Source organism: Chanodichthys erythropterus, chromosome 12, assembly GCF_024489055.1.
Source record: "Chanodichthys erythropterus isolate Z2021 chromosome 12, ASM2448905v1, whole genome shotgun sequence".
In the NCBI taxonomy this organism is placed as follows: Eukaryota; Metazoa; Chordata; class Actinopteri; order Cypriniformes; family Xenocyprididae; genus Chanodichthys; species Chanodichthys erythropterus.
The window spans coordinates 30934984-30959088 of record NC_090232.1 but is presented as its reverse complement, the minus strand read 5'-3'; the positions used below and the strand labels follow the sequence as shown (position 1 = coordinate 30959088).

Below are 24105 nucleotides of genomic sequence, written 5' to 3'. Positions count from 1 at the left end.
TGTGGGTTCTTCGCCTGTTTAAGGAAACATTTTCAACACTCAGCGCCACCACTCGGATCGGAGAACCGCCAAATCATGGCCTGCTAAAACAATATTCGCCGCTGCATTAGTTAACAAACCAAATTAAGAAACGAGGAGACCGGTGAGTGCAGTAAAGCATTTTGTTTCGACGTCTATTCAGTGTCGTTTTTTTTCAGAAAGTGGCTTATCCTTTGATATAATATAATATATTCCCATATCTGTCTGCTATAAATTCAAGTCGTTTAGAAATATATTTATCCATAAACTGTGTAAAATAACCAAGTTACAAAGATTGTTGCCACAACTTACCGGGGTGGGTTGTCCTGCCGATTTAAAACATTGTAATTTTGATTTTTTTAATCTGTACTGTGGTGATTAAATTAGGGAAATAATTGTTGCCACCCTCTATTAGCACCCCCAACCAACCCTCATTCGTTTAAAACATTTTAATTAAGAATGGAAAACATTCATTTGAAAGTACAAATACAATAGGAAACACACACACATAATAATAATAATAATAATAATAATATATATATATATATATATATATATATATATATATATATATATATATATATAACATTTTAAAAAGTGTGAGCCCATTTTGTGGGCAAAGTTGAAGTACATTAGAAAGTAGTTAAGAACATGAAGATTCAGATGATATCATTCTGTGTAATTGCAAAAAACAGTTTATTTACCAGACATGAAATTATTTCCTTTCTCAGATTTCTTTTTTGTTTGTTTGTTTGTTTGTTTTCAACCTGTAGTTCCTTTATATTTTTACTCAGAGACTAATTATTTTGTTTATATTATGTGCTTTTATATTGTACTCTTGTTACTTTGTCTTCATGGATTACCTTTCTAATGTTTTTGTCCTTTTTCAAGACTGACAGCCTGCACTGCATTTTTTTTTCCAACACCCTGCTAATACAGTATTTCCTTTGATGTTACATGGAAGAAAGAACATTTGGGTGAGTAAATGATGACACTTTTTATTTTGTATAAAATGTCACTTGAATTTCACATGTTATTTTGGTGAATTTCTTTGCAAAAAAAAAGAAGTTCAAATTGTACTTAGGAGTGAAAATCAAAGATTAATAGAATAGTCTAACAGAAGGGAATGTATTGAAAAAAATGACCTCAGAGCTGCCCTAAGAACAAAAGAAAGTACAGTGTGAAACAAAATGAAATTTATCAGACTCAAGGTGGCTCACTAGATGGCAGTGTGTGGCAACACTTTCCATGCAGGAGTATCCCAATAATTCATTTGCATATTTTGTATTAAGTGTTCCTGAACCCCCCAAAAAAAGAGTCTGTTTAAGTCTGTTTTCTTTTTTAACGGGAAGATTGGGAAACATGTTTTTTGTTTGTTTTCTTGAACAACAGCACAGTCGTCAAATAACTGTTTCTAATTAAGATTCCTGGGGTGAGAGAAAAAGATTTATTTTTTTGTTCCCCTTGCGTGCAATTACAACAAATGCTGTATCAGCGCAACAGTACATTGTCTTTGTATCGAGTAATGGAGAGTAACTCTAGAGGTTGTCTTTTTCTCACTGTTTTATTTTATCAGGAAGCATGTATAAAACATCTGAAAACAAGTTTTATAATTGTTTAGTTTATGCATTTTATGAAGTCAAAGACCTCTTCCCAGGCTATATTTTAAATAAGTGTTTAAAATCAAACCTGTGCATTTACTTGTGAGTGCAATGAAGAATAGCAATAATTTCCAGATGCTATTATTGGGTAGGCCTGATTTTATCTCAGACAGTCTCCTCTTGTCAGATCCAGCAGTCCCGCAGAAAGGCATAAGTGTGCAGTTTCACTAGCCTGTTTCAATTACCCACCAAATGTGGAAGACGAGTTTAATGGTCTTTTACTTGGAAAATCAGCTACAGCTTAAACTTTTCCATGGTGACCTGTTAAACTCAATACGCATTCTTTCCTCTCTCATGCCCTTGTGTTTATATATACTGTATCTGGGAAGACACAGACTGCAATGCCAGTCACAAAAATAAGGTATATCTGAAAAAAGTCAATGCAGTATTTGAGGACCAAGGAAGATGTACAAGGCTAAAGTAGTCATGAATACACAGAGGCAGAACTTTTCCTTTATGTCGCTGTGCTGTCATCATACTGCCCCCCAGTTACAGAAATGGCTCATTGTGATGGGACAGATTGTTCATGAATATTGAATCGATCCTTTTGGCTTTTATAAATTAGAAATCATTCTTGCCACACTCATGTGAGCGCCTTGTTGGATCACTTGGAGGGATAGCGCTGCAAAATGGCATTCGGGACTCTGCCATGTCGGGGCAGGGAAGACAAACAGGCGGTGTGTTTGAGAAAATTGGATACACATTTAAAGTTTAAACGCCGTGTGACGTCCATAGTTAACATCTCATGTGACTCCCAGGATGAGAGTTATGCTTCTGTGTTTAGTTTGGATTTAATTTAGACGTCAGTACGTGTTGGGCTAAATGAAGAGAGTTACTGGATCATGGTTTGTGGCTTTATATCTTTGAACATGTGAGTTACAATCTTCATGAATTGGTATAATGCCAGATGGATATACTTTCAGGACAGAGAAAAAAATAGAAAATAATATGTTTGATTATTTATTCATTTCAAATGTCTGGCCAAAGTGACAAATCATATGAGTACACTAATGATTCCGTCCAATCTTTAAAGAAATATATAATATATATATATATATATATATATATATATATATATATATATATATATATATATATATATATATATATATATATATATTAATCTGGTTGCATTAGTGTTCTTGGAGCTCAGTCATCGCATACATTTCTAGATGGTTTTAAAAACCCTTGCATGGGAGATACGGTTACCTCATGCTCATAAATAGAGGTGACTGCTCTGCACGCTCTCACAGATAAAACCAATTTATCCACAGATTTTATCCAAATGTCGTTGGTTTCTTGCCTTTTTAAGAGTAATGGCAGTGGTGGTGTGTAATATCAGAAATGTGTTATTAATATAATCCATGGCAGAGCACAGTCTTATGAAAAATGTTAGGATACAGTCAGAGCTTATCTATGTTTGCTGGTAGTTTGGCCTTGGAGCTACAATATAGTTCTGTTTTTCCACTGAACATATGTGCTTTGTTAAGAGACCTGAGCTGATGGCAAGATTTTATATTATATTTATATTATATCATGGTCTGTCTGAAAACTTGATTCTGATGGTCTGGAAGGTGTGCAATAAAACTGTTTAATACACAGGTAGTTCCAAGTCCATATAATTACCGTTCTACATTCATTATTTCTGCATGAACAAAAACATTCAGGAGCACAGAAACTTGTGCTGCCCCATGATTTTTATTAAAACTTTAACTGCAAAATTGCTACATTATATTACTCTGCGAAGAGGTTGTAACGTCGCTGTTTTTGAAGTAATTAAAATCACAGCTTCATTGCTAGTAGAGAGACGCTGCACAGATGTGATTCAGTCAAATAAATGTTACCTTATAGAGTCAAAGTAGGGCCTACAGAGTGCTAGAACTAACCAGTGATAGCTGACGAAAATAATCATCATTTTAACCCCCTCAGTAAAATTTAGTGCTGCAAGCATAAATGACATATTTAGGTTCTTTGCTTCCACGTCGCGCCTTAAAATTGTTTAACGCACATCTAGCCATGTATTGTACCATAGTCTGTCTGAATACTTTATTCTGATTGGCTGGAAGGTGTGCAATGAAATGGCACTCATTTTACATTTTTTAAATTTCTCCAGGAAAGTAATATTAATAATAATAATAATAAAAAAAAAAAAAAAAACATCCAAAATGAGTTGAATCAAAGACTATAGAATAACACAAGACGTGTCACTCATTGTTTTGAATGGGAGAAAGTAGTTGCATCCCAAATGATGCACTATACACTAGCACTTATACACTTGTAGCCTACTTGTGCACTATGAACTCATCCATGTAGTGCGTGAATTGTATAAGGTTATTTTGTCATTTAACAATGGAGTCCTCCCTTCCCCTCCATTATGTAATTAAAGCTGCGACAGTTGAGTGCACGAAGTGTCCAACATTCCACACTTCGTTTTTTTCTGATAATTTAGTGTATCATCTGGGTATTTAAAGTGTACTTTTTCTTTTTGGAATTTTCAGTGTGAACGCACTACTCGCACTATTTATACTTAAAAACGTCATAGAATAGTGCATAAGTATGCGAATTGGGACGTACCTACTAGTGTAGCGCGGAATAAGTCCCGCCTTCTAAATAAGAGCCAATAGCCGACTGGTAAAGTCATCGCGTCACTTCAGCGGCCGTTAGAATCACCGGTTTCTATAGAAACAGTCAGACGCGCGCCTCCGAAGAGACGTGCATTTAGGTCTGCGCATGCTCATTAGCTTGATCCAGCCAGAAAAATACATTTTTTTTTGTCATGATTCGAGCGTTTAGAAACACAATTTATGAGCTGGTTGTTGTAAGATTTCATTGGTGATTTCAAATATGAAATTTAATCGTAAGGTTGGTAAGAATGATGTTTCCCAATTCAAAGAGATTACATGATGCCCAGGATACCCAAGAGGCGTTTCAAAGATGGCCGCCGAGTGAAATGACTTGTCTTAAAGGGACTTTGGTTGAATACAGCTGCAGAGTGATGTTTGATTTTGTTTTTTTTAATGTTTAAGTGTAACTGACATTTTGATGGTATGAGGGTCAGTTTCTAGAGTGATGTGAGTTCTTCTTTTTTTCTTTTTTTAATGTATTTATTTTATTATTATTATTATTTTTAAAGGGCTCCCTGTGTTACTTTGCCTTTGAGCTTCATTTCTTTCTTCCTTGGCAAGCTTAGAGGTTCCCACCAAATTCCTCGGACCTAAAACCATTCGTTCTTCTCCCTAAAGGCTGTTTCATGAGCATGAGAAAAAACATCTCAAACTTCTGATGAGAAGTAATTTTCACATTAATATACTTTCAATAGTTTGACAAGACTCTCAAAACAGACTTGCATCTGTCCTCTAATTCAATTTCTAATTCCATGTGTGATATAGAATGTCTTAAAACAAACCAAAAGGCATTTGTATAGTAAATTATTAAGTCCATGCTTGTTTTGGCCAGGACATGTTTATATTCAGCCTAGAACATTGTGTTACAATGACTTTATATTGACCAAAAAGTATTAGAAATGTAATTAATACACATTTGGAACTGTTAGAGCATATAACTTTGCATTAAACAAATAATGTTCATTTTCACAGGAATTATGTTTGAAACCAGACCAACAATTTGTCTACTGTGCTTATAAGCATCATCTTCATTATATAATTCTTTATTTACTTACAAAAACCCACACAAGCAAATAATAAAACAAAACAAAACAAAACAAAAAAACAGTAACTTACATTGCAGACACATAATGGTTTAAGCTCCACAGTTTACATCAAGGCTTCTAGTATGCCCCGTTCACATCCTCTGGGTTGACACTGATGACCCAGAGGGGCCGTGTTGACTTGTGGGTCAAAGTGCATTGCAAATCACTCCCATACTGGAGCTTCTTCCCAGGCCAAAAACAGACAGCTGTCACAAGGCACCTATCTTTTAACACTGAAACCTTAATACATTTGGACTAGAGATAAGACAACACTGCTTTAAGTGGTTGAATCGATAGTGTGGTCCAATACTCTTAAAAATAACTAGCAGCTAATCTAAAAATTGGACCAATGCTATTACAGTCTATGAGAAAAAAATGTTATGTTTTAACTAGTCAGTCATTATATGTAAAATAATCTATAGTTGATTCACTGTACTGCATAGCATATAGGGTAAACAGATGTTCGGTTGTTATAGTGCTATAATAAGTTTAAATTCATATATAACTGTGCAACATTCCTCACTAAGTGGTAAAGTTCAGTACATGTGTAACTTAAGGATAATCAATTTCCACTACAAACATAATCTTTTTTCTTTTTTTTTTTTCTTTCTGTCATGCACGAATATTTTCCTCAACACTTAGCACATCAAATTAACAAGACCCATGTAGATCTCTGTCAGAATGTGTACAATGTCATTCATATTAGTTTCAAATGATATCAAAAAGAACATAGATTTCTTAAAATTTCTTACACACTATACTGTTAAAAAATTTGGGGTTGGTAAGATTTAATAATGTCTTTGAAAGAGGTCTCTTCTGCTCACCAAAGTTGCAAATATTTGATCAAAAAACAGTAAAACGGTATAACATTGTGAAATATTATTACAATTTGCAATAACTGTTTTCTATTTTAATATATATAAAAAAATAAATTAAAAAAACATAATTTATTTCTGTGATGGCATGAATTTTCAGCATCGTTTCTCCAGTCAGTGTCACATGATCCTTCATAAATCATTCTAATATGCTGATTTGGTGCTCGAGAAACATTTGTTGTTATTATTATCAATGTTGAAAACAGTTTTGTGCTTTGATATGATTTTAGTCAGGATTGTTTGATGAACAGAAAGTTCAATTGCATGTATTTGAAATGGAAATATTTTGTAACTCGAATGTCTTAGCTTTTGCATCCTTGCTGATTAAAAGTGTATATATATATATATATATATATAAAAAAAATCTTACTGACCCCAAACATTTGATTGATATCAAGTGACGAGATAAAAGAAAAGAAATTCTATAACGAGATAAAAGAAAACAAATATTTCAACTTAAAATACAGATGATATACAAATACTGAGGCCATTAAATATTAATAATATTAATGTATACAAGGTTAATAGCATGTATGAGTTCTCTTCACAGAAAATTCACAGTGTCAAAATAAAGCAAAGATATGTTTGTATCTCTTGGGCGTTTTTGTTTTGATTACACAAAGGCCCCTTTTCCCGCGCCCTTATGCTCATTTTTTTTTTTTTTTTTCTTTTTTTTTTTTCTTTTACACTATAACCCAGCATTTGTTGCAGTTGGATTCATTCCTAGAAATTACTCTTAAATCCCACCAAGGTCAAAGTTTCATTTGCCTTCTCATTGCTGGAACACAATCCAGCTGGTATTTTGCATGTACTATATGATGTTCATGTTTTGTTTTCTTTTTTTCCTCCATATTATTTAATATAATTTAATTCTGAGCTTACATATTCATCTAACACCTTTCAAGCATATACACATGAAACTTAATTTGGCATTCAAACACAAAGGCTTCATTATCTTCCTACTTCACTAAATAAACAAGAAGTGACGTCCAGCGCACAATATGATTCACTTAACAACTAAATAAACTTTGAGGCAGGAGGCAACCTGAAAGTTCCTGTTTTACAACCTAGCTTCCATAACTGCATTCAATGTGCTAACAATAACAACCGGACACTGAATTTGAGGGGTAGGCAGCCTCCTAGGCGGCATGCTGGGAGTTTCTTTGGCAAAGCTCATAGGAAGGAAAACAGAAAACACAGATTGACCCTCACCGCTTCACTCGTCCTTTCTGCAACTTCCTTTCACATCAGACAGTGATGATCCAGAGCATGTTCATAGTGCGGTGTCTATGTAAGGAAAACATGTCAAGCTCCTGATGAGGGTTAATTTGTAACTGTTAGGTTCAGCTGCATCCTGTTGCTGTTGGTCTTCACTCCCACCACTTCTCACACAGCAAAACAACACTCTGAATGTCTGGGAACAGCTGCTGTAGGTCTATGGGAGACTTTAAATATATCTGGTCCATTGTCTGGTTTGAAGCTATATATAAAAACTGCCTGATAATGTGCCGAGCACAAGGCCTTTAGTTTCATATGAATGGTTACAATGTTTTCCACCTCAAAGTTTGACACCGATGATGTCCGCTTTTCTAATGCATGTAGCAGCATGTAGCAGCTCTCAGTCGCTGTATTTGCGAAGGCTTCTGTCGGTATTGAGGTTGCCAGGCTCTTGGTTTTTGCACTGAATGCTAGTGCCGTTCATGGGGCCTGAACTGGACACCTGGTTCTTGGTATAACACCAACAGCACAAGCAGGACTGAAATGGTGATAAAGAAAAAAGAAAAATCATTTGATAGTTGCAACATAGGCTCTTTGGAAAAAAACATGCTGTTGCTTAAGATTTTGGCAAAACAATTCACTGCAGTTAAACACCAACAACATTTCACACATTAATTCATTATGATTACTGGGGCAGATTATATATAGTTCCCCAAAACACACCATAGTCCATGACTTGCAAAGTAATACATTTTCACTTTTGCATCACATAACCATCTCCATATACAGTATGTGGGTTTTCTGACATAGTAAACTTGCACACACATGTGATTTGGAGTGCTCAGGTACAAGTCCAGTAAAAAATGTGTCACGACACTCGATAAAAGATCTTGTTAACACTATCGGCTATGTTACTGTTACATGGTATGATATTTTCAGAGATAGAAGGAGATAGAACCTTTTAGCGGCACTCACTGAAAATTTCCTTTTTGAACTGCCATGATACATACAACATCCAAGATTACAAAATGTTGCCAGTTCATCTGTTTCGGGGACGATTGTGCTTTTAGCACCATTTACTGGACTGGATTTCAATTTGAAAGAGCAGTGAAATGTTATATTATTTTGCACGTAACACTTAATAACAACATTAGTTAACATGAACTAATAATGAACTGCACTTATAGATCTTTGTTAATGTTAATTTCAACATTTACTAATACATTATTAAAATCTTGTTAACATTAGTTAATGCACTGTGAACTAACATGAACAAACAATGAACAACTATAATGTTTAACTAATGAACCTTATTGTACAGTGTTACCATTTTGCCGAAATGTTACCACTCGGGCAAGTGGCAACATCCAAGTAATAGTGATTATTTGTATTGTATTAGAGTTGAATAAGTTTAAATGAATCAGTATTTCTTATCTGCAGCACTAAGTTTGGCCCATAGTAAATCAACTTAGAATATTGCTCTTGGACCCACACCATCTCTTGCACAGATCATCCGTTTGCTTGTATTTAGGGCCATGAACTTTGGTTGGCCAACTGTGTTGTGTCTCAAAAACAGTTCAGATGCATTGTATCTTTGGGATCATCCTCAATATTGAAAAGAGGCCCACTTTGGATCTGACATAAATGTCTGTAAACTACACTGAGTATGATGACAACCAGGAACAGGCATGGCTTATCTCTTTCTGAGAATGACTCACAGGACCTTAAACATTTGTCTCCATAAATCAAGGACAATTTGCTGAGAGAATGTTCTGTGGCCGCTGATTATGCAAAGTTGTGAGGAAACGTATCCATTCACTCATTCTATAGGAGTCTGTTTGTAATGGCAAGTTAATGAAGGAATCAGGCACTTTTAAACTCACCTTAAAGCAATTCTTGAACTTCTTGCTGACGAAGTAGAGGATGATGGGGTTGATGCAAGAGTTCACAGTGGCCAAGTTGATGCCGAAATAATCCATGATCAACAGGAAGCTGAAAGTTTGGACACTCGTTTAGTTTTGTTGTGTATTTGTTGTGTTGAAGTTTATATACCGCTTGCAGAATTTACAAGATGTTTGTCATTTTTTAATAAGATGAATAGATTATAAAGATTGTTTTGTTCAAAATTTTCACATCCTTGATACTTAATATCCTGTTGCTACCCCAAGCATCAATAGCTTTCATTTTTCTTTTCTTTTTCTTTTTTTTGTTTGATTATGTAGATTTTCCACATATTTTGACCATTTAAACTCACAAATACTAGCTGAATATTTAAAATACAACAATTATTTTAAAGATGAGCATATATAATACATATATATATATATATATATATATATATATATATATATATATATATATATATATATATATATATATATATATATATATATATATATATACAGTGCTCAGTGTAAATGAGTACACCCCCTTTGAAAAGTAACATTTTTATCAATATCTCAATGAACACAAAAACATTTTCCAAAATGTTGAAAAGACTAAGTTTAATATAACATCTGTTTAACTTATAACATGAAAGTAAGGTTAATAATATAACTTAGATTCAAATTAGGGTGACGCAAAAATGAGTACAACCCACAACAAAAACTACTACATCAGTACTTTGTCTGGCCTCCATGATTTTTAATGACAGCACCAAGTCTTCTAGGCATGGAATGAACAAGTTAGCGACATTTTGCAACATCTATCTTTTTCCATTCTTCAAGAATGACCTCTTTTAGAGACTGGATGCTGGATGGAGCGTGATGCTAAATTTGTCTCTTCAGAATTCCTCATAGGTGTTCGATTGGGTTCAGATCAGGAGCCACTGAATCACTTTCACCCTGTTGCTCTTCAGAAATCCAACAGTGGCCTTAGATGCGTGTTTAGGATCATTGTCATGTTGGAAAAGTGCACTACGACCAAGGGCATGGAGTGATGGTAGCATCTCCTCTTTCAGTATAGAGCAGTACATCTGTGAATTCATGATGCCATCAATGAAATGCAGCTCCCCGACACCAGCAGCACTCATGCAGACCCACATAAGGACACTGGCACCACCATGTTTCACTGTAGGCACCATTTGTCTTTGTCTTCCTCACCTCTGCGACGGCATACAGTTTTGAAACCATTTCCAGAAACAGTTATCACTCCAGAGTATAGAGTCCCAGTAGTCTACATCTTTGTCAGCATGGGCCCTGGCAAACTCTAGTCGGGCTTTTTTTTGTGCCTGGGCTTTAGGAGAGGCTTCTTTTGTGGACGGCACCCATGCATGCCATTCCTTTGCAGTGTACGCCATATTGTGTCATGGGAAATAGTCACCCCAGTTTGGCTTTCTACTTCTTTAGATAACTGCAGTGAACTTGCATGCCGATTTTCTTCAACCCTTCTCATCAGAAGATGCTCCTGTCGAGGTGTTAACTTCTGTGGACGACCTGGATGTCTCTGTGAGATGGTTGCAGTTCTATCTTTTTTGATTTTTTTCTTTTGATACAGTATTCTGACAGATAAGTAAAGCTTTGTTGATTTTCTTGTAGCCTTCACCTTTCTGGTGTAAAGAAATTAATGTCTTTCTCAGGTCTTGTGACATTTCTCTTCCATGTGGTGCCATTGCTGACAGCATGAAATGGGAAGGGGTTTTAACACCCTTTTATAGTCAACTGTCTGCTGGACACCTGTGTAATGAATAATTAGACTCACCTGTGGTTGAATTCTTGTTAAATTAGACATTTGTAGTTTAAAATTTAGCTTTGCTCCAGAGACTTTCAGTGTGGTGTACTCATTTTTGCATCACTCTAATTTAGGTAAAACTGATCATTTTGTTCACTTAGTTATATTATTAACCTTAGAGAGGTTATATATCACACTAGACATAATACTATAGTCACAAAAAAAAAAAATACTTTTAAAGATTTTATTAACTTGCATGATTTGTTTTAAAATGATTGTTCTAAAAATCCCTGATATTTTCAGGTTTTCCACTATTGTGGAAACCCTGAAAATTCCCTGGTATATTCCTTAAGGTCTTTGGTTTCCCATCATGCTCTATGTTTGAGTTTTTTCAACAGTGGCTATATGATGTCTTCATTGGCCAACTAAGGGACAGTTATCACTATTTATGAGTAACTATAAATAACCATTTGAGTACTCCTGTTAACTCTAAACATTACAATTTGTGTAAATTAATGTATTATTTTGTCTTGTGGAATATACTGAAATACTGTGTTTGATGCAGTCTTTTTAACGGCAGTACTAAAATCGCATTTTTAAGATTTTATCTCTTTTTTTTTTTTCTTTTTTTTTTTGAAAAGCTGCAAATCTTACAGCTTCTGCAAGGGGTATGTAAGCATATGTGCTCAACTGCATAAACACTTTAGAGTACAAACTATAACTTTTACGTCAAGGGAAAAAAAATACCATTTGCACAAGCAGTACAAGTATGTAGGGTATAAAATAAATCATTCCACTGTTAAGACCCAAAATTGGCGAAGGCTCACTCACTTGAGTAGGTCACAACGTCTATCATCATTTGGAACATAAACCATTTTCTTCAACAGTCTACTGAGATGCAGAGGAAACCAGCAAAGAGCAAAGATCAGCACTAAACAGAAGACTGCTTTAGCCACTTCACGCCGCTGCAGAACATAAACAAGCCATTAGAATCGCTATACGTTCAGTGTTATATAATATACTCTCAGAGATATTACTTTCACAGACTTCACCCACAATATTGCATACATAACAGGCTAAACAGAATATTATAATATCATCTAATTCAGTTATGGGCAACTTCGGTCCTGGAGGGCCACTGTCCTGCAGAGTTTAGCTCCAACTCTAATCAAATACATCTGAAAAAGCTAATCAAGGTCTTCAGGATTAATAGAAAATACAGGCAGGTGAGTTTTAATCAGAGTTAGAGCTTAACTCTGCAGGACAGTGGCACTCCAGGACCGAAGTTGTCTATCCCTGATCTAATTGTTTATTAAGACAATAAGACACAAAATGCAGTCTACATGCAAAAACATTTTACTACTGTGCAGAAATACTCTTTAAATTTGAATGTTAATGATCTGGATTATGGCCATTAATATTAAGGACTTTTTCTTACCTGTTTAAGGTGTTCACTGAGGACAATCCGAAGGCTTCCTTTTCTACGGTTGAGCATTTCACATGTCATGAGGGTGTAGAAAACAGCTGTGCAGGCCAGAGGCACGCAGAAGTAAAAGCCAAATAACCACCAGTCTTTCAAATTTACATAGAACTGAAAGCAGATGAAACACACACACATTATCCATTATGTGTACAGTAAAAAAAAAAAAAAAAAAACGGTTACTGTGTCATGCAGTGTTTACAGCCACTGAGAGATAATTTAGATAATTGAGAGAGAAGTTGTCACAGCAATTACTTTGTATTTTTCACCATTTTCCATGACACTTGTGTTTTTATCAGTCTGTAAACTCTCTCAGTTAATTATTTTAATTGTGAGCTTAAACATTTGCTGTTTAGAAGTTGAAAGAGCAACAGACCGATGAGAAAAAGAAGGAAGACATTCTAGCTAAGTATGTTATAGACTAAATTTGGGGTCAGTAAGATTTTTTTCTCCCTCTTTTAATTATTTGTTACAAATAAGTCTATTTCAAATAAATGCTGTTTATTTGAAATTTCTATTCTTCAAAAAATCCTGAAAAAAACTATCATGGTTCCCATTAAATATGCACAGCTGTTTTCTATTGTGATGACAGTAATAAGAAATGTTTCTTGAGAACAAAAATCAGCATATTTAAATGATTTCTGAAGGATCATGTGACACTGAGGACTGAAGTAATGGTTGCTGAAAATGCAACTTTGTCATCACAGGAATTAATTACATTTTAAAATATTAAAATATAATTTTTTGTGTGTGTGTTTGCTTGTTGTTTACTTAGCAGAAGCTAAGCAAAGGAAGCAACTTAAATGAACATTTATTTAATGATTTACTTATTTGTTGTCGTGCAATAAATAGGAAAACCATTTTGCGTTGCATCCTGATCACCCTACTGGGTTTATTTTACGATAATGATCAGCTGACCTTACATTATCTCTTGGTCTCTATAGCATGACTGTTAAACATATAAAACAGTACTCAAAGTGAAAACAACTAAATGTTAATTTAATTTTTATAATTCAATTTGTGCTGTATTAAATTGTCTCGTCTGAATAGTCTGTTGTTTCTGAGATTAATATGGGTTCATATGAGAGAATGAACTCTGTTTCTCATCCACACATATGGCTCTGCTTGAGAGAGATACATCAGCTTGTAATTGCACTCATGGTCTGCTATCAATTTACTTCTTTGGACCGAACAAAAAAGAAGAAATCTTCCAGATATCGTGCATGAGGAAACTGAAGAAAACTCAAAGGTTTTACTCTTATCCCCTGCATTGTCTGTGATTTACACAAAATGTTGCTTTCACGATCAAAGTTTGTAAAAGATCACAGAAACCGTGCATAGCATCCTGCTTGAGGTCAACCAGACAGGATGCACTGTTTATTACAAAGTGTTTGAGTGTTTATGTGAGCGAAGGGAAAAGACGTCGGCATGACATCCATTCGATTAAAGCGTACCGACATGAAGTTACTTTCAGGCTTGAGCATGCAAGTGTGGATGGTTTGGTTATTGTAGGTGAAGGTGATCATGTTGAAGACCACTGCCTCTGGTACAGCCAAGATAATAGACAGGACCCAGATGGTGAAGATCTCAATGGCAGTAAAGAGGGGAATGCCGACCCCCTGCACTCTGCTCCAGGAGGCTACAGCCCTGTACCTGAGCCACAAAAACAAAACTCTCAGAAGATTGCTCAACTGTTCTAACATTTCACAACAGAGACATATCATTAACTTATGCTCAACAGTGGAATATCTCATAAAACAATTGCGAATAAAGCACCATTTCCATCCCAAGTATTTAAGAGAACAAAATTGTCGCTTCGTGGTAAATTGGCTTAAAATATCTGTATAATAAAAAAGGAAGTTGCTGCAATTGGTAACGCCATGTGGCTCTATTTTTTGTACATTATAAGAGTGTGCAGGTAAAATGCAATGGATGCTGTCATGTTATCTTGAGTTCGGAGTCAGATGCCTGATATTTGGGAACTCAATCATGTGAGACAGTTCTGGGAGATAATTACCAAATGCCTTTTCTGGCATTTCAGAATGGCCAAACAAACATTTAAGATGCTGTGCAATTAAAATAGTCTGCTGGTTAGTCCAGTAATCCAGTCACTTCCTCTACTGAGGCAAAGTCACATGAGTTTTTTTTGTTGTTGTTGTTGCACCTCAAGGGATTTATTCGGTGAATGTGTTTCCATCGTAGTTTATGTACGTCTTCTCATTAAATAAAAAAAAAGCTGCTTTTTTTTCCCCATGCTGTGAAATGCCAAAATCTGCGTAAAATATGTGGATAGAAACAGCTATTGAAGCTCCACTTTATGTGAACTAAACATCTCTGTGAATGACCTCAGAGATGAAGTAGTTTGATCTTCAACACCATTTTTTTTTACAGCAACACCTGCAAAGCTTGACTGATCAGATTGCTATCATGTGGGAAAGCTTCTGTGAAAATATTGCTGTGCAGCTGTGCCAGCTACTGGTTTACAGTATCCAAGTTTAATGAAAATATTGCTTTGCATTGTAATATGCATATTACTAAAATGCTCACAGATATACTTCAGCTGTTTGTTTGGATAAAGTCACTGGTTTGCCTGGCTGCTTGTTTCCCTTTGCTCAAAGTCATGTTTGCTTGTTTGTTTCATTAATATCTTTTCTCTTGTGGGCGTTTCTGTAAAACGGTGCATCAAGATTTTATACGTAACTATATATTTTTTTTATGACCCATTTGAATATTCCTGTTTAACAACAATAGGACATTTATATTTCACTAAGTAGAGATGTATCCACTTTGCCAACACGCAGACGGATGAGAAAGACACGATATGTAAGCTCACGCAACATGGGGATCACGAATCGGACGAGATGTGCTGAACATTTCCTCTGCATGATTCAGAAACTAATTGAAAGCGGCTGTGCTGTTGTGAAATTAAGGCCAGCCGCTTGATTCAAGTGATTCATTCTTTAAAAAAAAATTGAGACTAGATATTTGTGGCTCAGATTCAATCTTATGGTTTTGAATGTCAATGAAACATCTTTCACATGGGGAAAAAAAAAGTTTTTTTTTTTTTTTAATATAAAGTCTTTTTAATTAATATATCTGTATGAGCTCAAATTGTCTTGAGGTTGTTTGTGAAAAGATAGTTTTAACTTTGTTTTCTTTTAGAGATTTTTCTTATACAGTATCTTAACAAGTTGGCCAAAAGACAACATTTTAGTTTAGTTTTATTGTATAATCGTATGACAAGATAATAGCTATTTATGCTTCTTTATGGTAGCAATTAAACCGAGGTGGGCAGGTGGCTTCTGCCTCCTGATGAGGAAAATACTTTCTAATGAGAGGTGCCCATTAGAGCTGACCTTATAAACTGGAGGAAGTGCCCTGAAGAACTTGACAAGCTCACGTCCCGCCTTTTCCCCTAAACCACATTGGCAAATGCACTAATGTTTCCTGAGAAAGTTTTCATTGGAACCACCCTGATCAAGATGATACGGGAAATACAACTTGTTCTCATTTCATACAAAATACTTGAGTATTTTGGTAAGAGATATGAGGTTTGACTCGTAAAACTGTAAGGGAAAAAAAAAAAAAAAGAAAAAAAGATGGATAAACTGAAAAGAAAGAAATTAAGAATGAATTTGACAAATGGCCTGTATGTAATTTGAGCTTCTACAGTCAAAATAATTACAAATGAATTTTCTAAACAACTACAAAATACAGATAGACACCAGTGTTCAATGAAATAAATGTCTTTCGAATCGGATTGTAAGCTCTTATTGTTGTTTTAGATGATAAAGACAACATAATGCATTTTGTGTCAGAATAAAAAGGAATGTAATTGCAGATGGATTCCACAATGCTTAATACTTATGAGAAAGAAAAAAAAAATTGTAGAGTCTGAAAAGTTAGGTAATGCTTCAGGTTTGAAGATGTACAATAAGCTTACAGAGACAAGTATTGTTTTTTTTATTATTATTATTATTTCTGTATTACAATATAACTTAAACCCATAAACCCAGTTTATGACCTTTGTCTCTCCCTAACCCTAAGACCTCAGCAGTGAAATCTTAACCTTGAACCTCTCGGAGGCCTGAAGTATAATGTTCAAATTAAAGAAAGTTTTTTGGACAAAAGGCGTTCGCTTTTTTATTAGATGATTTCAAGTTTTTGAAATGAGCTTTAGAACATCTAGGCAAAATTTCAACAATATTTCAAAATAGTGAAGCATGATTTACCTGTCCACACTCAAAGCACACAGATTGAGTACTGTAATCCCAACAGATGCTTTCTGGAGGAATGGCACCAGTTTGCACAGGAAGAGTCCAAATGCGCTATCATCAAATGGCCATTTTGTGACAAGCAGCTGCAAGAAAAATAGAATCATTCGTTACTATGATTCCTCATATGACCCACAAGCTCTAGAAGACATTGCATTGAGATGAATGAAATACGGATGAATTGAGCAACATGTTCTTTTTTATTTTAAGCACTTGTGTTTGTACATTTATTTATAAAGAAGGAATGAAATAGAGATGTTTAACCATAATTGAGGCAGTCTGCATTTCTGGAATTTGCTGGTTTCTGAAACAGTTTTACTTAAATAAGTAACAGATTTTTTTTTTTTTTTTTTTGCTTTGACTCTCTGTTCCCGTCTTTGGCCTTAAGGGCACACATCTTGTCTTGATGAAATTGCTTTAGAGCAGTTTCAATGGCTACTTTATATCGACCCAGGCACTTCTTTGTTCGTTGTGTATTTTTGTCAGTCTTCACCTTGGAAGACTCCAGTAGTGTTGGAAACAAAATCCTCATGTCTTCCTTTTTTGAAGTGCTCCCTTTTTTTAAATGAAGATTTATGCCAGAAAAGTTTTTTTTTTTTTTTTTGGTTTGGACTCCTGCAAAGTCTCATCATTCAAGTGGCCTTGACAAGGTACACTGAAATGGTGTTGTCTTTTGTTAAACAGGAAAAGTATGTGGATTCTGCTGAGGTTTAGAAAGGAAACTTCTCATGGGTGTATCCTGGCCCTGTTTGTATGAGGAGTGCAGAGTTTAATCAGTGGCACAGCTGGAGAAGTGTATATTGGGAGTCAGTGTCTGGAGTGCACATAGTCTGTGCGTCACAAAATAAGACATGCTAACTGCCGCACTTCCGTTTGTTTTGTTTTTTTGTTGTTTTTTTTACATGAGCTTTCAAAGTTAAATGGACACCTTCCATCCTAAATAGAGAAACTCTCTGGATCTCCACCCAATATCCTGTTGAAAAGTCCCTCAAAATTAAATTTGTCAAAGATAATAGCTGACTTTATAAATGCTGAAAATTGGAAGACAAACATTCTGTGCTAATCTGGTTTGCACATCACTTCAGAGAGTGTGTTACAGAAAAATCATACAGATAGACTACAAATAAGAAATTTGACCTAGGTCAATTATATATATATATATATAAATAATATATATAATATATAATATAATATATATATAAAAAGCCTAAGATAAAGAAAAGAAAGAGTTGAAAACACGTTCCAATTTTTATGTATTCATACTGTTTTTTTAAAAAGAAATTATTTGCAATTTTTATGAACAGTTTTAGGCTCTAAACTTCATGTGGTGGATCATTCAAATAAAAAGTAATAAAAAAAAAACTAATTTTAATATTTTTTTTATATAGATTGAATACATATGAGTGTATTCATCTAAATTCATTATTTTCTTAATTTTATTTATATATATATATATATATATATATATATATATCTATATATCTATATATATATATATATAAAGTTTTTAAATTAAGTTTGTTTTTTGTTTTTTTGTTTTTTTCATGGGTCCCACCACATGATACAACCTGAACTAACAGTATATTGTCAAGGTCAAAGGTTCTTTGGGGAACCAAAAATGGTTATTCTCTGGCATCACTTCAAAAACCCTCTTTTGGAACCTTTATTTTTAAGATTAAATTTAGAGCATCACATCACTGACCCATCTGCTAGAGGCATGTTCACTGTCAAGTTCTGTGTTCAGTGATGAGCGGAGAATTAGACAAGGGACTTTGGCTAGTGATGAAACACTAGTCAAAACAGGGCTGTTCATTTGGATGATGGCCCTTCAATCCCCTGTTTATTTTATCAGGCCATATCCCTGCTGCACTCATCACAAAAGCCTCAGTAACCGTAATAGGACGGCCCTGGAGATAAACTCTGAATGACCGTATAATTGTATACAGCCCCTGTGCATCTAAGCACCCTCCCAACTTCCTCTGCCAGCTCATTCTCCCTTCCTGTGCTCAAGTACTCTCTTTTGTATTGAACTGTACATTCTTAAAAATAAAGGTTCCAGAAGAGGGTTTTCACAGAGAAGAACCATTTTTAATTCCCCAATAATCTTTCATTGAACATTTCTTAGGAGTAATTTTTTTCTTAATGTGAAGAACAATAAGGTAACTTTTTTTTTCCACTATAAAGAAACTCAAGAAATGTAAAAATGTATAAAGAAATGTTCAATGGAAAGGTTCCAAAGAGGTTAAATGTTCTTCATGAAACCATAGATGCAAATAAAGAACCATTATTTTTAAAGGGTTAGTTCACCCAAAAAATAAAATTCTGTCATTAATTACTCTCCCTCATGTCGTTCCAAACATGTAAAACCTTTGTTCATCTTTGTAACACAAATTAAGATATTTTTGATAAAATCAAAATGAGAGGTATATGACTCGTCCATAGACAGCAATTTAACTGACACTTTCAAGGTCCAGAAAGGTACTAAAGACATTGTTAAAACAGTCGACGTGACTGCAGTGGTTCAACCTCTTTGAGTCATAAACCTCTCGGATTTCATTAAAAAATAATGTTAATGAAATTTGTATTCTGAAGATGAACAAAGGTCTTACGGGTGTGGAACGACATGAGGGTAAGTAAGTAATGACAGAATTTTTATTTTTGGGTGAACTAACCCTTTAAGAGTTTAGGCTGGTCTTCCTGGCTGGTTTGTGAAAAATACCCTTTGAGAACAACATAATGTCATGATTCCTACCAATTGACAATAATAAAGAAATAGGGGTGCCTACCTTGTAGACATTGATAGGGATGTCTATGGTGATGTAGATAAGATCTCCAAGAGCTAGGCTGGCGATGAGGGCGTTGGGTCCATTCCTCATGCACTTGTTTTGGTAAATAATCCTCAGCAAGGTGGCGTTGCCCACCATTCCCACCACAAACACAACACAGGAAATAATTGTGTTAATATACTTAAAATAAAGCTTGATGGATGTGGGATCCTTGCAGGGTGGAGGCGCCTTAACTCTGGTATTGTTGTCCAGCAGAGTTTTTTTGCTGGTGAGCTGGAGACCCTTATGCACATTGGTTTTGGAGGTAGTAGAGATTTGAAGTAAAGTGTCCTGGGCTTCCTCTGTTCCATTTATCTGACATATTCCACCAGTGGCCAGGACGGCCATTAGCAAAAACAATTGTAGTGTCGTAATGCCCATTGCAGAACGCAGTTCGTTCTTTGATTTCCAGATGAGGTGATAAGATGCTGATTACGGCTATTTAGCACAGCTGCAGGATAAGAAACAATAGGACGGACATCAAAAAAAACAATGTTGTAAAGCCCACACACACAAAATAGAGACATACATTGCAGGCCTCAGAATAAAACAGAATCAAAGAGAATTACTTAAAAGTATAACACTAGATGCGCAAAACTTCAACACAACTTCAAAAGGGATTTAGTGGAGGAGCACAGATGGAGAGTGCCAGTACGAGTTACTGTCACACTATGGGGACGAGACGTTGCCTTTCCTGTCATCCCCGGCAAATACCCATCAGTGCTGGCATGGTGCTAGTGGCACAGCACCAAGCTTTTGTTTTTTCATTTGTAATTTAAAAAATGCACCCGTTTGAATAACTTTCATCACTTTGGTTTCCTCAACACACATTCCCGCTCTGGTTTGCGTTTGACATTCATAGGGGCAGTTTCCCAATGAGAAAGATGTCTTTTGGTATTTCACTATAGGAAATGTTCAAAGACAATGGCTTAATAACAATTCAGTTTCATATAAGTCAGATACCCTTTTGATAACACTTTACAATAAGGTTCCATTTGGGGAACATGAACTAACAGTACTTCTAAAGCATTTATTAATTTTAGTTAATGTTGAAATGAATAAACTTAATGAAGAGTTGTATTTTTATTAGCTAACATTAACAAAGATTAATAAAATCTGCAACAAATGTATTTCTCATTGTTAGTTAATGCACTGACTAACATGAACTAATAGGACTTTAATGTGAAGTGTAACTTCATAATTTGACATTATGCAGCCATATAAATTTTAGCACATATGCCGTTCGAAAAGAGCATTAACATGTCTGTCATTTTATTTTTTTTATTTTTTTAAAGTTAATCGCAAAGAAATGATTTGAATCTCTTTCAAATAAGTTATATGATTTTATCCATAACAGATGTAGCCTATTCGTACACAAGAATCACAAGTGAAAAAAAGTTAATCAACTCTCATCTTGTTTGGAATCATTTGAACCCCCCTTTCATAATCTTGACAGCAAAGGAACACTTCTGAGCCAAGATGTGTTTCCTGTTCAAAGTCCCTGCCACCACCTGGTACACAAGGAACTATTTAGTAGACAGCCCTTCAAGTAGCATCTCAGTTTAGCATCAGCTAGGCACTAAAGGGATCCTTAACGGCACGTAAACTGTTACACTTATGAATTATAAATGCCTCCTGGTTTTTCACCTACCGCTCCTTAAATGTCTGCCTTCCCCAGGATCCCGTCAGTCAGTCAGTCAGTGAGTTAGTGAGACGAGTATTCGGCTAGAGCCCCCAGACATCTGTGTGGTATCATATGAGTAATTAACCAACTATCAAAGTGTAGCAAGATCCCATTTGGACGCCACGACGCACCAAAGCTGCTGTGAAGGGGCTGCGCATTCTGTCTCCAGCTTTTCCTGTGGAGAGTTGCTGTATGTGTGTGTGTGTACGTGTGTGTACGTGAGTGTTTAAGAGAGAGCACTTTGACGGGGTGGGATTGCAATTCTCCACCTCCCCCCTCAGCCGGGAGGGGGGCCCCAAAGGAAACACCAGCGCTCGGTGAGGCACAGCCTGCCTGACTGTCAACAGTCAGCCGAAGCTTGGGAAGCATCAGGAGGAATTACAAATCCTCTCCTGAGGTTTGCCTTTGTCGTTTTCTTTTCTCTCACCCTGACAGAACCCCTGCCGCCATGTCATAACCTTCTCCCAAATGATCAGCGTCGATATTTGCATCTGACAAACTCACCTATGAGTCCTTTGCTTTAGATGCGATATTGACTGATATGCAGGAGGGGGTGTGGGGGACGGTGGTGGGATCGAGAGCCAAATATGCCTTGAACTTTCTATGCTTGAAATATCACAATGTGGGTGGTCAGACTCAGGGGAAACGTGATTGCTCATGTGAACATAAAAGCCCACATAAGCCTTGGGTTCAAGTCTGCCTTACCAGCCTTACATAAATTGGAGCTATTTTGGATTCTTTTTCATTATGTGCTCTGGCAGCATGATAAGCTCACTTTAAGAAGGTCGATTGGAACAACAAGCTCATCTACAGCAAAGTTCCTGGCTGACTACATCACTGCCCATTATGTAACCTATGCCTAGTAAAATGGGCCATTATCAATATGGGGTCTAAGTGCAGGAAGGCTATCATTACTGCAAACAGGCACCTATAAGCTGAAACAGCAACCATACTTGTTTATATAATAAAACATTAACATGAATATCAATAAAACTCACTGAGCTATGATGATGTTTTATATATTCCTAATGCCTCCTTATTACAGAAGATTTATCAAGTTGTCTTGAGATTTAGAGGTTTATCTCATCATTTTATAGGGTTGATTGAACATTATCTGACAACATGTAAGCTGTTCCACTGGTAAACATGTATTAACAAAGCACTAATTTGTTTGTAGCCTTATCTAACAACATGTTAATTCAATCAAATATATGTTAATACACTCAGCTGATATATTATGTTCATCACTGCCTATGTCAAAGACAGAACAGATTTGGGTAGATGTCAGTGCTTTAAGCACAAGTCTCTTATGCTCATTAAGGCTCAATTTATTCAAAAATGTGATAAGCAAAAAAAAGTGATTGCTGGATTTTCAGCAGCCATTACTCTAGTATTCAGTGTCACATGATCCCATTTGGTGCTCAAGAAACTTTTATGATTATTATCACAATTGAAAATGGTTGTGCTGCTTAGAATTTCTGTGGAAAACCAGATATTTTCAGGATTCTTTTATGAATAGAAAGTTCAAACAAGCTCAAAACAGTATTTATTTATTTATTTAGTAATGTGAAAGTGTTTTCTGTCACTTTTGGTCAATTTAATGCATCCTTACTGAATAAAATTAATTTATTTTATTTTTTTATTAATTAATTTATTAAAAAAAAAAAAGGAACTTACTGACCACCAAAATTTTTAACGTTATTATATTATATTATATTATATTATATTATATTATATTATATTATATTATATTATATTATATTATATTATATTATATTATATTATATTATATTATATTATATTATATTATATTATATTATATTATATTATATTATATTATGTGATTCCTCGCATGTTTCATATTTTTCTTTTTTTTTCTTTTTTTTTTTTTTTTGCTGCTTTATTTAATTTCTGGCTTATATGCGTGATGTACCTGAGGGGTGAATTATATATGGGGTATATTATCTATATTGTCACGCTATATTGTTACCCTCAGAAAATGCACATGATTATAAAACTAACATTATTCTTGCATTGACCGTAGCAGCAGTAGTCCTAATCAACAAATGTACAAAGCCTAAAAAATTTTCACAAATACACCCTATTATCCCTTTATAGTTTTCCTTTGTCCATCTAGCTCATATTCTCATCACGTTTCCACATGGCCAGATGCTATGGGCAGTATAATTCCCCCTTTCATTCCATTTGTACATGCATCTTTTAATTGGAGTGTTCATTTGCAGCTAATCAGCCTGCTTAGTATTAATTGTGACTTAATTGGGTAATACTAATATTTATTGCCATTCAATTTTAAAACGATTGTGTTTTCTTTAATTGTAGGCATGAATTTATAATAGCTCTTGAATAAGTCATGGTCAACAGTGGCATATATTTTATTAATCGTAACGTGATTTGCTGACAGGATCTTTTTTCACAGAGTCCCTCAAGTCTGCCGGTAGTTTCAATGGTGTCACAACTTTTGGGGGAAAGGTGGAGAGAGAGAACGGGAGTATGTGTGTGTGTGTGAGAGAGAGAGAGTTGAGTTTGGAGTCTTTGTTAATCAAGACATTAATATATAAAATGATGAAACCTTTACCTGGTCCCAGTTGTTTTGGGCTTTCATGTTGTTGTGCTGTTGTTGTTTGGGCTCTTCATCTGGTATTAATGGCATTCTGTCTGAACTCAAAGATGG

At 35.2% G+C, this 24105-nt stretch overlaps 1 protein-coding gene across 2 annotated transcripts; it reads right to left on the bottom strand.

Annotated features, from left to right (window-relative positions):
- Positions 1-5330: 5330 nt before the first annotated feature.
- ednraa (endothelin receptor type Aa) lies at positions 5331-21619 on the bottom strand. 2 transcript variants are annotated; one of them, XM_067402602.1, is made up of 8 exons: positions 21381-21619; positions 19691-20180; positions 16863-16990; positions 14085-14283; positions 12589-12741; positions 11982-12115; positions 9365-9473; positions 5331-8019 (listed from the first exon to the last, which is right to left on the bottom strand). In XM_067402602.1, exons 2-8 carry the CDS (start codon positions 20108-20110, stop codon positions 7882-7884), a joined length of 1281 nt encoding a protein of 426 aa, XP_067258703.1. In that variant the 5' UTR covers positions 20111-20180; positions 21381-21619; the 3' UTR covers positions 5331-7881. The 2 variants fall into 2 exon arrangements, with proteins under 2 accessions (XP_067258703.1, XP_067258704.1); XM_067402603.1 differs by lacking the exon at positions 21381-21619 and adding an exon at positions 20299-20516.
- Between the last annotated feature and the right edge of the window lie 2486 nt (positions 21620-24105).

Bases quoted from the DNA above. Each gene is read 5' to 3' on its own strand.
- ednraa (XM_067402602.1), bottom strand. From the start codon at position 20,110: ATGGGCATTACGACACTACAATTGTTTTTGCTAATGGCCGTCCTGGCC. The intron at 14,284-16,862 runs GTAAATCATGCT...TTTGTGGCTCAG, and splicing joins TGTGCTTTGAGTGTGGACAG to GTACAGGGCTGTAGCCTCCT. The intron at 12,742-14,084 runs GTACGCTTTAAT...ATCTGCTTTCAG, and splicing joins CTGAAAGTAACTTCATGTCG to TTCTATGTAAATTTGAAAGA.